Source organism: Anopheles nili, chromosome 3 (genome assembly GCF_943737925.1).
Source record: "Anopheles nili chromosome 3, idAnoNiliSN_F5_01, whole genome shotgun sequence".
NCBI lineage: Eukaryota > Metazoa > Arthropoda > Insecta > Diptera > Culicidae > Anopheles > Anopheles nili.
Window position 1 is genome coordinate 38,130,915 of NC_071292.1, and position 18,127 is coordinate 38,149,041.

The following is an 18,127-nucleotide window of genomic DNA, read 5'->3' on the forward strand; positions in this document are numbered from 1 at the left end:
GAGAACTAATTGGAACGGCAAGCAAGGCACATCGGTTGACTGTTGGCTTCAACGACCGTACCAGGACGGTGGTACATGAGTCGGCGGATATGATGGTACCTTATCGGAACACAACACCAGAATACGCACCGCGCCATTGTTTAATCAGCTAAGGGTAGCTTTCTTTGGCCGAACTGCTGAACGTATTGCATGTTTTTATGCTCGAGGTGAGATGCTCTGATCAGGTGCGGTAAGTGCAACGAGTCGACAGCAATGCAACCATTACTATGTTATAACAAATAGGATAAAGAAATTATAATACAAAGTAAGCAAGTAAATTGTTGGGAAGTGTACTACAACACATAATCAAGGATTGTCAGTTAGATTCTAAAAACTGGCGCAATCGCGAACGAATTGAACAGAAAATCAAAGGCATATTATGGAGGGCATATGCTTGAAAGCTCCGCTGCAAAGCTGATACGGGTAGCGGAACATACGAGAGAGCAATTTTACTCGACATTTTACATAAACATAGCTATGCGAAAAAAAACTATTTATGATATTATTATAATTAATTGTTACATTCGGTCGGTATGGAAATATCAGTCACGTGGAATGAACACGCACATATTACGATATCAAAGTCAAGTAATTCATTCAAAGCTGCAAGCATTAAACCAATTCAGAGCTAAACTTTGCGAAACGGTTGCAAAACTCGTTGTTAACTAATGTAGTAATCATATAAAAATGTGTATTGCAGCAAATGAAAAACGCATGGTGGATCAGGAATCAAAATACTTTACTCTCACACGTATGTCAAGTGCACCATATACCATATATGACATGTGGAAAAGCAAACTGATCGAAAGGAACACAGTTGGCGCACTGAGGCATAGGGAGATTGTACTTCTGTTGCGATGAGGATAGATCATGTTTTGTTTTGTAAAATTCGAATCAAAGACATGTGAATACTTAATGCGCATTCCAACGCCATGGCAATGGTGTAAAAAATCAGTTTCTGAATGATAAAATAACTTCTACTATACAATGTGATATTAGTTAACTAAAGCATATATTACAATATCCCTTGCAACACAACAAAAACCCGAGATTTAAGTTTTTATACATCCAAACTACCATTGCCAGTGGACCAGCTTGTCGCAATATCAATACGAATTGAATTCAAAAAAATCTGTATTTCTTATTCTCATAACATTTATACCAACAAAAGGTATGGATTAACGCTCACAATTTAATAGATTTATTTGGAAGCAGTTTAGCTAGGTTTTTTTTCGAATATTCTTTACTCCTTTATTTGATCAGTTTACATCATACTATATCTGGAATAATAAGTAGCAAAAGACAATCCTTTCAGGTGTGATTCGTATGTACGCTGAAATTAACAGAATTATTCGGATCTTGAATGGCTAAGATTTGTTAAAGCTAAGTAAAACTGCAATTTTAAGTGTGCATTGCTAACACAAATTATAGCTACACGGTGTGTGACTTCTTCCAGCTACATACACCGTAGCCCACTAAACTTTACTGCAAATCCTGTGCTGCATTTTTAACGACAAAATAGTTTATTCTTTATATGCATACGACGATGGGGCGTTCAGGAGACGGTTATGTTAGGGTTATGTGTAATTATGTGATTTGCGAGCTGTTATTCTATTAGTCACAATTATTCACAATTGAGTCATATTGCTCTAAGGAGACAACGAAAAGTTGAACACTCCTTAAAATTAGTTAAACATTCTTCAAATACTAGATAGACAATTTTTGATTGCAGCTATTTCTCACTTTATATTCTCTTTTTACAAACATTTTTGTATAGTTTCAACATTCTGCCACCTTTAAAATGTCTTTATTTGTATATTTGAGCCTCATAGCATCTAACAGCACTTACATTCGTCCCATGTCAAATATATAATATTTTACCAGAGTTTCCAGGGTATTTTGATTAGTTTTATAATGGTATTACAAAACATGTAGATTTTTTATATGCACGAAAAAATGGTCTTCAAATAGAATTGTTTTTATCAGGAACCGAAAACGTATAAATGAATAAACAAAACCTGTATTTTGGTCAGATTGAATATAAGTAAGAAAACGAACCTTTATGAAACTGAACAAAACCATTAACATAAGGCATGATAGGCATGAAATAGAAATCTCGTATCAAGCGCCAAATTACAAAATTGAAATGTTTTGATAATATTTTTGAAGGCAATTACAAAGCAATAGGCTAATTTGTGGTGGCTCCCGTACCTAAAAACGAATCGATATGCTCCATCCCAAGGAACATTCGTACACATTCGAGTTGACATAATTAGACCATTTGTATTGCCTAGCTAATGCAAGAGTGGAAAAAACCACGTCTTAATAAATCACATTGCCAATTTCTACTCCAAGCGCACCTACCAATCTTTGAATCTTACAAACAATCTTAAAGCATGAGTATCGTAATAGCGTATCGTCTCCGAATGTAAGGCAGGAGTTATGATATTGAAAACGGCCAATTGGTGTGTGAAGTTTTCTAAAATGGGAGCTAGCGGCTTAAATATCTTAATTCCATAAAAAATCCCAAATAATCCAATTATTACCTCTGAGATCATTGTTAACTTTCTCCTCTTCCTAACTGTTTGTAGCTAGCGACTTAAGAAATGAAACTGTTTTAAGGAACAAATTTACAATAACATACCTTTTGAAATCCGTTACGTTTAGTCGCGGAGCTCTAGTACTATCTAACTGTATACACGGTAATGAGTCTGCACAATATCAACAAAAAATGATATTGTTAACTACAGCACACAGCTAGTAACGAACGGAACTAAATTTTACCAACATTTTACCCTACTATCCATAACATTTGAGTGAAGTGTAGACTATATAATTCAATACAATAGAGTTCGACGGTCCTTTCGGAAGGTATGCATTACAATAGTGTATTTAGAAAATGAAAAACCTGAAAAAGATTTGCGCTCCGCAAATATCAAACAAAAGATGGTCTGCAAAATAACTGGGGTTTCGCTTAGTTTTGTAATTCATACCGTTGAAACATTATTCGAATGTTCGTTTAAAGTGTTTCGTCAAGGCCTCAGATCCTCTCACGTCGTGAATAGTCTAACAAGGATAACACGACAAGCCGAACGAAGTTTAGTCTAAGATTGAATTATCTGTTTTCATCGCCAACTCGTAAAACAGCAATCAGAGTGGAGATCAACATTTTACATCGTTTTGATTCGACACTATCGCTGCTTGTGTACAACCTAACATCAATTTACATAACACTTATATGCATTTCTGAGAACGTTAAGACTATCTTTTAAATGCAATGAAAAAAATCAAATGTTAACAAGTAGCAAATGGGAGCTGTGCGCTGTTAGCACAGCGAAGGAAACTTTAAACATAACATTAGATAAGTTTAAAACATGTAGGACTTGTTGAATTTGTTTTATTTCACGTTTATACAAATATGTGATATACATCGTCTATGGTGTTGTTCTTCGTTTTTCGATTTACTGTTCACATACTGAGCTCCTGTTTGGAAAATCAGCTGAGTTGACGAAATCTGCTTTTTAAAATAGCTTTGGTGTAGAATCGGATAAGCTTAAAGTGCAGACGAACCCAACCGATCCAGTTGATACAGTGTATCAGTTTCGATAGGCGAGTCTACATGGTTCATATAACTCGTCTCGTTGATATTACCCTGCAGTGTATTTCGACAGCAGTCCGTTGCTTGCCCACCTTCGTTACTATAGACAAATATTTTTAGGCAGTTTTTAAACAACCATTGCAGCTAACGCATATTCTAGATAGCGTCTAGTTGAACGCGATCTCCTACGCGATTCAGGTAATCCTTATCGGCGGAGCTTATACAAGGGACATGAAACCGGTACACGATCAGGAACGTATATGTTATTTGTTTGGTTCCTTCGGGTATGAATAAACCATTTAATGTATATTTAATGTAGTTTCCAGTCTCAATTTACCTCGCCTCAGGAAGAAAAAAGCAAACCAGATAATTGGTTATGTTGATATATACAGTCTTTGAACAGCGAGTTTAAAGTATGTGGTTCAAATTAAGACTATTTAGGCACGAGTCAGTTTTAATCGCAAACAACAGGAATTTTGTACAGTGTATTTCTTAATTTCTGGTTATACTTCCTATATAAAGTGTCCATATATTGTATTTTGCGCTTATGACTTAAGACTCATGCGATTAACCGGTTCCAAGTCACCAGTATCTGCTGCCTGATTGAGAAAACGATTCGTTTTTTTTTCGAAAACACAATATTCTTAACTTTAAATGAATTATGCCAATGTAGGTACACAAGCGTACCTTGCACTTTTAACAAACGTTTACCTACCTAAAATGTACACAATGCTTGTACCTTTGTAAAATTTTTGAAGATTGCTTAACTCTTACTGTTCGCAACTGTGAATCTTCTTCTCCTTCCGACAAATTCTCATTATACTCCTGCTTCCACCTGCCGTATTGTCCTGTTTGCACGCAATGGACCAATCAAACGCTGCTGCTAAACAAGTTAATGTGTGTGTACTGTGTGTATTGTAACAATATCGATCCTGCTAACCGCTAAGAAAGTTATTTTTGTGGGAATAATTGCTGCGACTTGTATGTGAAACGTAACGCCTTCTAAATTTGTCACGTCTAAGTCTCTTTTGGTTCTATTTTGATGTGCAAGATCAATAGTGATCGAACTAAACGTAAATATGATGTAGTATTAACAGTTGATATTGTGACACGCATGGCAAAATTAAATAACCTAACAGAAAATATCAACAGTAACTGCATTTCATAGTCGTTCGATAACACTGTTTTGCTATAATCCCAAATAAAAGCATATGAAAGCTACTTAATAGTTATCGTCAGCGAAATGCGCCAAAGTCAGGTATCATACTCGAGCCATGATGATGTGCAACAAAAATCCCATAAAGGCAAAACTAAATAAGAAAACTGCACACAGCTTGTAAGAAATGGTTTAAATGCAATTTGGCTCGCGTAATGCTGAAGAATGAAGTCGAATCAATACCAATACAGAGAAAGACTGGCTACTGTTTGATTATGTTGCATTTTTGTATTTCATTTCTATTAGCGGAGGAAAGTAACGTATGATCGTAAGCATTTAAAGCGAAAAGACATCATTAGTCCTTAGGTTCTGTGTTAGCGAGGTACCGTTATGTCAAACGTTTGTTGATCCGTGCCATGAATCTCATTCAGTTCAGTCAAGACCAGTTTTGTAGTGACGCAAATAAAACTAACTAAAAAATTACTTACTTTTTAAGATTGTTACGCAACGTTGCGAACGAATTTGCTGTCTGGAACATGCTAAAATGAAACAAAAAATAAAATAAAATGAAAAAGAGCATAATGCAGCAATAAAAGCACGTCGGCTTAGGCAAAACGAAAAGGCATGTTGGAAAACAATGTAATATCAACCAGGAGAGAATCATTAAAATACATACCTTGTGTAACAGGAACGAATGCTTCAATAAAAGGTGAACCAAACGAAACGTGTGAACGGAAGAACAAGTGTGCTTAATTCATCGACATTTGTATGCATAAACTACGTATATAGAATTATTGCAATTTAAATCAATGATTCGGTCGCATAGTAATTATAACAAACTAAGCTAAATTTTAGTTACTGATTGATGTAACTGATATTACTAACTAGATTACTAGTTTCTAACTCGATGCGTTACCAAATTTAATACGAATCTATTTTGCTTAAGGCAGTGTTGGTGATCATCAATTTATTCAACAATATCTCGGCGAAATCAAAGAATCATCCTTCTAACTCTCTCCCTCTCTCAGTGTCTTGCTCTATTATAGCTTATTATGCAAGATTTCCCATGCCATCTTTAAAGCCACATTGAGATTAAAAATATTATTGTTCAATCCATTCAAGTTCCGTATTATTTCACAGTACGATATAAGAGTCCAGCTTCCTAGTCCCTTTTGTATTACTCCGTATTTTTTTTCTCTTCCCAAACCTTAGTTATTTGTAGAACCGGCAACTAAAGCTCATATGTCCTTTAAAAATCAATCGAAAACGGCTCATTAGAGACAGTATTAGGTTTTTTCTGTGGAGCACTGAGAGCAGCATTCATAAACATTTTTGAGGCATCACAGACCTCAGTAAACGTAGGATCGTTCCGAGACGTCTGATCGTAACGATTATGCTCCAATTTATGACCCCGACATGTGAGTCTGGCACATGCCAACCCAGCAGATGTTCAAATTTCCACGCTGAAGCCCAAGAAGTGAGTTGTTTGCAATTAAGTTTTTCTATGGAAACCCGTTAAGTCTTCTCAACGAAACCTCAACCGTTTTCCACGAGCATCTTTTCTTCTTTCGCATTGCATTGCTACCAGGTGTCTTTTATGGAACTAAAACCTTTCATGGATGGCAAAAACTAAACCTTCCACTCAATTAATTAATTACCAAGCGACATTTTCCTACAAGAAAACAGCCTTTGGCAATTTGTAACATTTTTTGCCGTTTTTTATGTCATACAAATGATGAACTGATTTGCAATAATCTGCTAAAAGCATAAACGAAGGGATTATGATGTAAAAAGTTTTCGTTCCCCCTTTTCACTGAGCTCCCTTCGGAGAAATGCGAGAACGTTCCGAAATAATAATTTTATGAATGAGAGCTTTTACAAATTGATTTTTTGGTAAATGGCTTAAGCTACTTGGAGTTTAACTCTTTCTAAACTGTGTTTCGCAGTTTGTTTCGCGATCCTATAACCCTTTAGCGTCGTGTATAACCATATGTTTGGAAAAATTACCCTCCTGGTTCGGAATAAGATTCTGTGGCTCCCCACAATCATTTAACATAATTTACAGCAAATGGTATTATCACCGGAGATGAATTACTCCTTAGAAACATATATGTCTTATCTTGTTCTGTAACGTTTCAAACTTTCCAAGAGCTTACTTTCTACGGACAGTTTCAGGATTTTCAAAATAGATAGCTAGCCCGACAGGTTATATAAGACAACGGCACTAAGCTTTAAGAAATGCGGTAACAGCCAATACCAATTTTCTGAGAATACTGACCAGCTGTTCCGGAATTACATTGAAGGGTATTCATAACATCTCTGTAAATGAGACGCCCCATGAGTTTCACTTTAGTCCTCCTGATTTTGTAGTCATTGCAATCCCTTTAGGATATGTTGCATTCCACGTACAATAAATTATGATGTAATTAATAAGGGTTTAACTTCCTTATTGATCAAAGATTTCATGTTGGGAAAAGAACTGCGAAAAAAGCTATGTGCTAGTCTTGATATCTGCTTGTTGGGTTTTGTCTCTACTATGTGTAGCCAAACGCGCCAGACTGGCTAATCGGAGAGATGGCAGAACATCGCGTCATAAAACTCCCACTCAAATTCAAACAAGACTTTAAAACCGAATTCGTAATTCAATTTGTGTGGCGCAATGCGTAGTTTAATCGATGTTTAACTGACACACGGCTATGTCGACTATTGCGTCAAACCGAAACTCGGGAATAGTTTCATCTGTCAGTTCATATTTTACACTCCAATTCGATTTTTTCGAAAGTGTCAGCCAATTTTTTCTATTCTCTTCAGAAAATTTCAAAGGTACTCCGAAGTGTGCATATTTTTCTTCCGTATATCAAGTAAGTATGGAGTAAGGAAGGACACCATTAAGTAACAAAAACGAAGCCTTATTCCTGGTTGGTCCGTAACGTGTTGCGGCATAATATTTTACTGGTGTCCGTACCACTTTGCTTCGGTGCGTAAAATAATTAGAGAAATCCCACGTCTATAATATGCCGGGTGATAGAGATTGCCGGCTCGTTTTCTTTGCTGTTGCATACAGCGCAAAAGGCAGTGTGTATGCTTGTACTCATGGAAAATCACATTTCTGCTGGTGAAAGGGCGTGATATATAGGGATGGATTTTTGGAAATGAAAAATATCGATTTTTCCGACTGCTCCTGGTTTCAGCATCCGACTATCTCGGTTACTCACCAGCGGTACGTATTGCCGTCTCGCGCCTTACTTTATGGTATCATAAGACTAGCACGTTTTTTTTTCTCCAGTCGGCTCACGCATTTGATTGCTCAATATCTTCCCCAAAAACATTACAGCTAGTGTTGATGTAAAACATAGCTAAGAATGATGAGCATTAGTGGTTGCAGTTAGTGGTCGGTTCAGTTTATTTCCATTCAATGGAGACATTAGTGATAAACTATCAGTGCCATAATGATATTAATGGCAAAAGAAAAGTGCTAAAACAAATAATATAGAATCGAGTTCTTCAAATTTGCAAGTGCTAAAACTATCCGCATAGAGTTGCGCGAGTTTTTACCCTGCCCAACAGCTGTTTCAATCGATTTTTGACAGATTAGAAAGAGAAGACACTTTCATCATCGCACTCTTGCACGCACTCTCTCTCTCTCTCTCTCTCGTTATGCTACTCGTGTAGTTTATTTTTTTTTTCGAACATGATTTTCCATTGGAACAGGTAAACAGTTATGTTTGTATAATTTACCAACTATATTTCGCTTTATATTCCCTAACACTTAAAAATTTTTTTTTGTAACGCAGATTTTGCAAAAATAAATAAGGACAGCGGCAAACATGCTACAGTGTGCTCGAGCATAATTAAAGCCGTTTGTTGTATGTCGGTAACACCGGTAAACGAACTTGCATGCGGTAATCGCCGTAGTCGTGATTCCATTCGCTATTTCACTTGACGCAGAAATTCCTGTAGTAATGGCATTCCATGAGTATTTTTTTCCTTTCGAGAAATGAACCATGCCACGGTTGTGTTCTGCGCATGTCACACACTGCCACCGGCACCACGGTCTGCACAACCCCCCAAGGAACGTAATCGGCGACGACGCCAACCGGGAGTCTGTCTTCACTCGTGCGTTACATCAATGTTTTTCATTGCGTTTAGATTGTCCAATTTGAAAATACACTGTTATCATCCCAAAATCTGTAACGGTAGCACCGTTTAGGAGCGGTTCGGATGTGCGTAACTAAAGCTAGCATTTTGGTGTTTTCCAGGTATCTCCAGAGGAGAAATAATTTGACTTACTGAAAACATGGCTTATCGCAACAATAACCGTCGCGGTGGAGGTGGCGGAAACAGTGGAGGCAACATTGGCGGTGGAGGTGGCGGAGGCGGCGGTGGAAGTGGCGGTGGCAACTTCGGTAACAGCTATGGCAACCGTATTAATCCTTGGGATACGGGTGTAGGCGGCAATCGTGGGAACAATGATGCCTTTACGTTTGCCAACAGTTTGATTAACAACCTGCTCCGCAATCAAAACGCTAACCAGGTACCGTCACTACTGGACGGTGTGCAATCTTCGCGGTTCGATGATATTAATGGTTATAATTTTATAAGGGTAAGTATAGCACGATAGGTTTCTGCTGGTAGGATGTTGCTGTTTAATAGGAATTTTTCAGTTTCTTTCCAAACGATGCATTATTTTAACTCTTGATTTTATTTTGTTGTCGTATTTTCCAAGTTGGTTCGCCCAAAACATACAAATATTCAAAAATTGTTACCTCTCCGATAATTTAAAGCTCTCTAATGTGTTGTAGCATCAAATTTTCGGAACTCGTCCTGTGTTTCCTGAAGCACACTGTCTATTGCATTCACAATAGATTTTGCAACCATTGCATCACGTGTTTTGGTTAGGTGAGCGAGATTTTCAAACATTGCTTATTTACGTTGCGTAAACGAATGTTTACGCATTTCGTATTTAAGATTTACGATAATTGTGCTGCTAATGCCACCTTACGTACCAGGTGGTGCACATTTCAAATTGTACTATCAACTATAAAATTAATGTTTGCATAAGCATAGATTACTGTCATCAAAAGATGTATATCATTGGACATGTATTTATGGTCTAAGAGTTCAAACCCATTTCAATGCTAGTCTACTTTCAATGCTAGTTTCGTCTTGTTTAAAATTTACATTTGCTAAGATGAGAAACTCTCCGGATTATTTTATCCATACGTTTGGTTTTTGGTTTTGTATAGTTCGTTTCATGTTTCAATTACAAGAATTCTATAAGACTCCACGAACTTCGGAAGCAGTTCAATGTTATAGCATTTAGCAGTTATGCAATGTGTTTGGCATAGTTTGCTATACTCATTATCCTTTTCATTCGTTGTCATTGAAATGAATATACATATCCTTTCCCCTTTTCTATTTTATCTATTTTTTCTCTTTCTCTCATTTGTGTTTTGAAAAATCTTCAGAACCGATACGGCAAAAACCGTAACGTAAATGGACGTGGCATTCGCAAACCGGATGCTGTTGCCCGTTCCAAGAACGTACTGGCAAAGAATTGCAATAAACCATCCAATAAAGATGCTCTCGCCAATGCTTGCACAAGTAATCGAAATCTTCAGAGGTAAGGAAAATTGAACAAGAGCTTTTTTGAGCCTTGATCTAGTCGCATACGCTCCAGATGCTCTGGCACACGAAACAGTGTCCGCGTGTAGTAATTGTTTGTTCTTTTTCGTGCAGTGGATACCACTGACTAGAGCGATCCTATGTTCCGCACTTTCGACGTGGCAGCCGGCATTTATTAACTGAGTGTCGCGTTTCTAATATGCTTGGATTGTGAAGAAGAGAAGATGAATGTATGGTCAAGTTAAACACAAAATCATCAGGAATTTATCGGCTCTACATGATAGGCTTGTTATTAAAATTGATGCTTGTGTAGGAACTACCGGAAAGTGTCAGTTTGGCTGCTCTTTCGATACACAATTCAAAAGTATGTTTTGTTTCATCTATGCGAATGAAATTATCTGCCTCTATTTGATGTAGCAGATTTAAAGTTATGCATTTTTTTGTCTTTGTCGTTATTCCGACATAAGTTCAATACAATGGCGGTGCTTCTGGCTAGTCTTGTGCAACATGCTTGCCCATGGGGCAGAGGCAAACACCTACAGTTAAGCTTAGAACTTACCTTTGTGTTTTTTCACGTTATCTAGTTTTGTTCTTCTTGCACGGCTCGATTCAGAAATTATATTTTCAATGGACTTCTCTTAAGCTACGCTGTACATCTTTTGGTAATGGTTGGTTATTTTATGCTCTGTTCGTTCCACAATAATTAACGATAAACTCCAGTTCTCGAGTAACGTTTTTCGATTTTATGTCGCTCACATCTTTCAGCAATCATTTCATTCTTCGTCTGCAAAGTATGCTTTCAAATAGTACCTGTTCCAAACTGTTCTTACTATTGAACTTCAGTCGAACGCGAACACGTTTCTCTCTACTAGACCTGCAATTGGATCGTATCGTTCAATCGTAATGGATCGCAATATGCCAAAAGCTGCCTCAATTAGATATTTCCTTTTCATTTCATTCTGTTTTTTTCCTCAGGTTAATTTTCTTATGCAATTGAGTGGCATTTGTTGTTATCGTTAAACATTTTGTGCCGTGATTGTTATTGGTTAAAATGGTTTTTTTTAATTGTTAAAGAACAAAAATTGTCTTGTAAAAATATAATACCCTCCCTGGGTTTTGTTTAATATTGGTTTGAACTCGCGTACGTACCGTTTTGTTGGAGTGCAGCTTCACACCATTGTTTCCATGCATACAGTTGTTTCTATTTCAGGAAATACGGGATTCAAATTGTGAATTTTCTTGCTTTAGTTTTATTTTGTGTTTTTTTGCATCCCAGTGTAACCATATCCTTCAAATTTCACTCTCATTTATTGTTCTCTTCTCTACCGGTTTATCCCGTTTCAGAATGACTATATTTCGCGGTTAAATCTTGGGTATCAAAGACGAAATCCAATTCAGTCTAGTAATAATAGTAAAAATAAGAACAGGTAATATTAAAATAAAACCTGCACAGTTGCTTTTGCATGATTGATATCACTTTTCGACTGTACCGTTTATCATTTGCATAGCTTGGGAACAATTGCGTGTGGCAGCATATAATTTTACTTGCTTTTCTGTGCGAATACATGAATAATGCTTCATGATGCATATGTAGGAATAGTTTGGCACGATATTATCATGTGGTTTTGCAATGTTAATCATCGCTGGTGTGCGTTTGTGTTTGTGTATAAATTTAAGTGCGTCTTTATTTTCCTCCTTTATTCTATGAAGTCGTATGTATGATGCAGTTTCTAAACCTTGTTATATATCATTTTAAAGCTTCGCCTCTATTTATTTAGTCTTTTGCATGGTGTTATTGCGCTTGTCTCGTGCGTTGTTGCATTTTTGGTTCGATACCTTTTATTATGGTTTTGGTTGCCGTCTCGAATGCACTGTGTGAATTGCTTGTTCAAAGCTTTTTATTTGGGTGTTGATTGTATCTTTAAGTTACAAACAAAATTTCACTACCGGAAGCTCCAAAAAATAATTAATAGTTGAAACAAAATGGAAGCAAATGAAAAAAATACAGTTGCGTGTGCTACGGCGTCTGAAGATTAACGTAATTTTTCGCAATGATTAGTGTGTTGTGTGTAAATCACTCTCATGCTGGTGTTTCTAGCTTATAGTGTTACATTACAACAATATAGAACGGAGGTTATCTGATCAATGCAAACTTTCAGTAACTTTTACTATTCGTTAATTTTTCATGACCTTTGAAAACGGAACCGGAACCGACACCCACATCGTATTAAGCAATGGCAATAAAGGGGCGAAAAAGGGTGGCAACCAATCCGGTGGCCCACCCGGCGGATCCAAAGAGAAAACCTCATCCTCAAAGGTATCACCGTACATGGAGGTATCGAACGATTTTCTTTACTGTCACATGTGTGACAAACACATGTACGACGCTACTTCGTTTGAAAACCACATCACCGGTCGCACACATCGTGTCATGAAGGAAAGCATCGAGGAAAGCTACCGGATGCGGGCAACATTGCTGCGCCAGGAAGCACGTATCGCAGAGCAGCTGAAGACAATCGAAATCGACCGTCTAAAGCGCATGGGAAAGGCGAAAAATTACTACAAGGTGCGCGAGTACTGCCCCATGTGTGAGCTTTTCTTCTACGGGCATATAATTGCCCACCGGCGCTCAGAGAAGCATCTAGATTTGAAGAAGTTTCTGCACCCCAAGTGTGACGATTGCGAATTGGAGTTTCACAATCGCACCGAGTACGATGATCACTTGCTGTCGGTTGTGCACATGAAAAACTGTAAATCAAAACCTAGCCGGCTTGATATCGAGCGAAAGGCAAAGCGTAAGTACTCAGTGACATCTCCATGCGTACATCGTTTCTTTGCAAAACCTGGCATAAATGCCTTTTTTGTTGTCGTTTGATTCTTTGATTGACAGAATTGATCATCTGTACCATGAACGATGAGCTGCTGGACATTCGCGAAGAAACGGCACCCAAAAAGAAAAAAGATAGAGACGCCTTCGGCTCGTTGGGCGGCAAGAAAATTGAGGCTGAGGGCAGATCTGCGAGCAAGCAGACGGCGGGCGAATCGACACCGAGTGCACCCGAAGAAAATGGAGAATCCAGCAAAGGGGATGATGACGGCGCGAATATGGCGGACGCTACGGTGGAAGACAGCGTCGGGAGCAGCGAGTGTGGAAAGATGCCGGTTGAGGATGGCGTTGGGGCGGCCCTGGACGACCCGAAGCTCGATGAAGAATGCCCGGAGGATGAGGTGGCGAAGGAGGAAGAAAGTGAAGACTGCATATTGGATTACAAGCCGGGCGATGAAATTGCCCCGGAAATTGACAACAAGTTGCCTCGCTACAAGAAAACTCGCGCGCTAGGGTTAAGCCTGATCGGCAAACTGGAATGCGTAGAATGCCGGATCTGTCACAAATATTTCGACTCTGAGGCCACCGGTGAGGTGCATGCTCGAACACATTCGCATTACCGCGCATTTATTCGTTTTCTGAACGAGAAGGCGATGGAGGTGCGCATCGCCCAGAAGCGTACGGCGGTGGCGCTGGAGGAGGCTGAAGCAGCCAAGAAAAAGCAGAAGCTGGCTGACGAGAAAAAGTGCGCCGATGAGCACAACGGCGACCAGGCTAACAATGGCGAGACCGAGAAAAAGGATTCGGAGCTTTACGATCCATCGGAAGCCACAGGTGATGATAAAGACGCGGGCAAAGGTGTTGCACGGCATACTCTTAAAAATAACGATAAGTCTTCTTACGCGCCAGAAAAGTGTGATTAAAACCTAGCATTTATTATAGATACTGCACTGCACTAAATTTATGTTAAGTTCTGTGGAAACGAAGGGACACTTTTATTTTTCTCTTCCGTTGTCGCTTGCCTTCGTAGGTTTGTGTTGCACATCACCTATAGTTACTAATCCTTAAGAAGGAACGTAATGCTCTTCCTATGCTGGACTGCGTGCGTGTGATTGAGTGTGTGTATGTGTGTGTAAACATATCGATTATGGTATTGTGAATATATGCACGTGGTGCACATGATAATTTAGCTGAGTTTTTTTTCGTTGGTTTTATTATTTCTCCCTCAGTTTCGAAGCATGATATCACGTGTGTGTGATATTTTTTTTTTTTTTTTGCGCGCTTAACCCGATACACCTGGGGCCGTTTCCGTAACAACGTTAAATTATTATTTCTGTTTTTTGCACGCTTCAAGAATCTGGCGATGCCAGCATGGCCGAGGACGGCAAGAGTGACGACGGCCAGAACGGATCAGAGCAAGCGGAACCAATGGACACGGAAGCAGCGATGGATGGCGCCGATAAGGACAGTGACGGTCCGGTCGCAACAACCGGCAATGACGACGAAGCTGGCGGACAGGCGGAGGTGGATTCTGGCAAGGATGATTCCAAGGACGAAAAATCCAATCCTAAGGGTGGAAATCGTCGGGGACGGAATGCTCGATCAGGACGATTTTCGGGACGTTATTAGGCGATCTCTAGGAACCTTCAAGAGAATGCAATGAGCTAGCTAGGGAGAAGCAAGTATTGAAAATGGAAAGTTAATTCTTTGAACCCCGCTACTCGCTAGATCAAATGCTATGTTGCTGCCTCTGAATGGCAGATACACATGTTTCTAACCTCAGATTTAAATGATGCACTCTTTCTCAAAATTAACATTGCGCGATCGTGAATCGTCGTTCGTACAGCAGGCATATGCGATGGGAAACACACCTAACGAAATGCACTCTTACGCAATGGGAGATCCCATGCGCCAGTTGAGAGCGCGTAAGTGATACACGTGAATTTTTGCCAGCCATCATCTTAGGTATATAACATAGTACGTACGAGCGCATACGGCGCATGCTCCCGATGCATAACGATAATCTGATGTTTGTTCCTGCAAATAGCGCGTTTTCTTAACACGGTATCCCTAGCAACCATGTTACGTACCCCAAAGTAGGCCTCAGGTGTGTCAACCAAACCAAGTGTTTTCGCTACCAGTGGTTGGGTGGTTGGACACCCAAAGCACGCTTACGTAGCAAACACCACAAGGACAGGGTCTATGTGAACTAAATGTAAGTGTGTATATGTGTGTGTGTGTATGTATGTGTGTAGCGCTACTCAAGGATCAAGGATCATCCATACAGATCGATACCATGCATAGATCACTTGCGAAAGGACGCACTGCTTTCACGAACAAGCGAGGTGAGTGGGCATTTACTATCGAATGTTTCGCAAGCAGAAGTAGCAAAACATTTAGAATTGACTGATGCGAGCAGTATTACGAGCAGATTCATTCAAATTAAATGTCCGATCCGAACAGCGAGATTCGTGCTCTGTTCGTTGTTTAGCGATGTTCACGTAGTAGCTCTGTGAATGTTTGATACCACGCCCATGTTGAGGTCCTAGTACGAGTGATACTAAAGTATATTCTTTCACTCCGTACTGCTGCTTATATATGTATTCTGCGCTGAACAGTTCTGCTGAGAGACGATGTGTTTTTTTTTGTGTATTTCCACGAATGGTGCGTCTGCGTGCATCATATAATAACTGCTTGTTAATAATAGTAGCAGGGTTCGCTCGTAGCCTAACCATGACACAGTAAGCAAATTCACAGTCTTAGACAAGTCTCTCACATAAATGTGCAACCGTTTCTCTTTTCACTCTAGCACCGAGCCAATTCATAACCAATGTATTGATATGTATGCATGCAATTTGATCCACGTAAGCGTAAAGCTCGATAAAGGACTGCATCGGAGGAAAGTAAGAAACGCGCGAAAAGAAGTTCGCATGTTTGGAATTGTTGAAGACCGGTTCTCGGTCCGGGAAGCCACTGGTAGCCACTAATGACATTTTCCGACGTTTTCTCCCGAGGCCCTGTCTGCGAATAAATGTTCAATCAGCAATAACGAGGCATCAGCGACGAGGTGGCGGCAGTAGGAACGTTTTCTAATATATTTAAAAGATTATTCCGCAAAGTGGAGTGCGAGCAGTAAACGTTGAAAATGCGCAACCACACCAAACCGCTTTTAATTGTGTAGTGCAGCAGACCTACGCGTGGAAAAAGATGCCGTATTTCAAGCAAAGCACAATTTTGTCCTCTTTTCCGCAACATGTCATACATATAAAGCCCTTGATGATGCGATGTTATCCGAATTCCTTCCCGCTTGCGTTTAGCTGTGTAATAATCCAATTGTTTTCCTTTCTCTCACTGTAATGCACCGAACCGGTACAAAATCAGTCTACCAGTGAAAGTCCATACGCAGAACGGCACACTACACGCAGGAGGCACATAACTGCAGCGCACATGAATGCATGAAAACACAAGAAGCAAAATAAACAAAAAAAATATAACTATACACAACCCACACACCGCAAACACGATCATGAATCCCTTCAACAGGAATACAGTATACATAGCAATCCGAGCATCTGGTCTGGTATATCTGGTGCTGTGTAGTGATTGTTTCGTAGGCAAATGTAAACGTTCAGCATAAAAAATAATTATCCAGCAAAGTAAAGGCAACCATACTGCAACCTTAATATTGAACTAAATTCATTCACCACGTGCAAATCCATGCAATAAACTACACAATTTACCACAGTAATGTATGTGGCCTTCCGGTATGCTCCTGAATGGCTATTAATTAGCATTTATTGTATTGAAACATAGGCGCGTTGAAATACGCTAACGCTAGCCGTTGCTTATGGCAAAAGTAAAGCAAGAAGCGGCATTTTTTTCTCCACAAAAGAGCGACAGCTGCACCTTTGGTGCATCGGCGGGCTAAGGCTAGAAATCTCCAACAACCGGAGGGTGTGGTTGGGTCGGGTGCAGATCGTAAACGTAAGCGACAATGGCAATGAAAAATTCTGAAATTCAGAACTCCGTTCAAAACGGGCAAAATGCAAGATTTACATATTATATAGTTCGTAAATGCAATGAGCAAAATGCGCCTGTGCGTACAACAAACGCTGCATAAAAAGGCCCGCTAGCTATAGTAGCTAAATTTTGCTAAAAAAAATCGAGCGTGGGGTCTAAAGAAAGAGTGAGATTTGAGGAAAAAAAACTATTGTTACAACAAATTCGATTGTAATAGCACACGTGTAAGAGGAATTCTTTCAGAGTAATGTAACGAAGGCGGCTACTCATTGAAAGAGAAGGGAACTAGTCTCGGGTTTCACAGGACCTTGATGGAGGAAAAGCAAAACATCTTGCTCTGGAGCCTGGTTAGATATTTTGCTATTTCGGATTTACAGAGATTGCCTGGGTCAAGTGAACAGAACCGCCGAAGAAAGGCTCGCAACAGTCATAACCAAGTAACATTAGATTGTGTTGTATGCAGGTACTCAAAGAACCGAAAAAAAAAACAAACAAGATGCAAGACGAAACGGTAGTGGAATGACAAAACTGTTCCCGAACTGGTAAAAATGCATATGTGAGGCACATACGAAGAAAAACGTTGTATTACGTGCAAAATAAAGAATGAAAAGAGTACACGGAACACGTACAGTCTAATAATTTTTATATGTTTCTATCCATCTAACACAAAAAGTCTTCTATTCCATTGCATCAGTTTCTTCGACAAAACACCGATAAGCTGCTGTAAGCTTGCTGACTTAATAATGCTAATGTCCGAATAATGATACTTTTGCTCTTTGAGAAGGGTGAATCCTTTGGAAAGGTGAGTCTTACTGCAGTGAATACTGGCGGCAACAGATACACAGTTTCTAGTGTCTTGAAA

The 18,127-nt window shown here is 39.2% G+C and overlaps 1 protein-coding gene across 1 annotated transcript; it reads left to right on the forward strand.

Annotated features, from left to right (window-relative positions):
- The first annotated feature begins 9,090 nt into the window (after positions 1-9,090).
- Positions 9,091-17,814, forward strand: LOC128726942 (zinc finger protein on ecdysone puffs). The gene is made up of 5 exons (XM_053820791.1): positions 9,091-9,396; positions 10,262-10,416; positions 12,651-13,213; positions 13,309-14,079; positions 14,600-17,814. Exons 1-5 carry the CDS (start codon positions 9,091-9,093, stop codon positions 14,872-14,874), a joined length of 2,070 nt encoding a protein of 689 aa, XP_053676766.1. The 3' UTR covers positions 14,875-17,814.
- Positions 17,815-18,127: the final 313 nt, after the last annotated feature.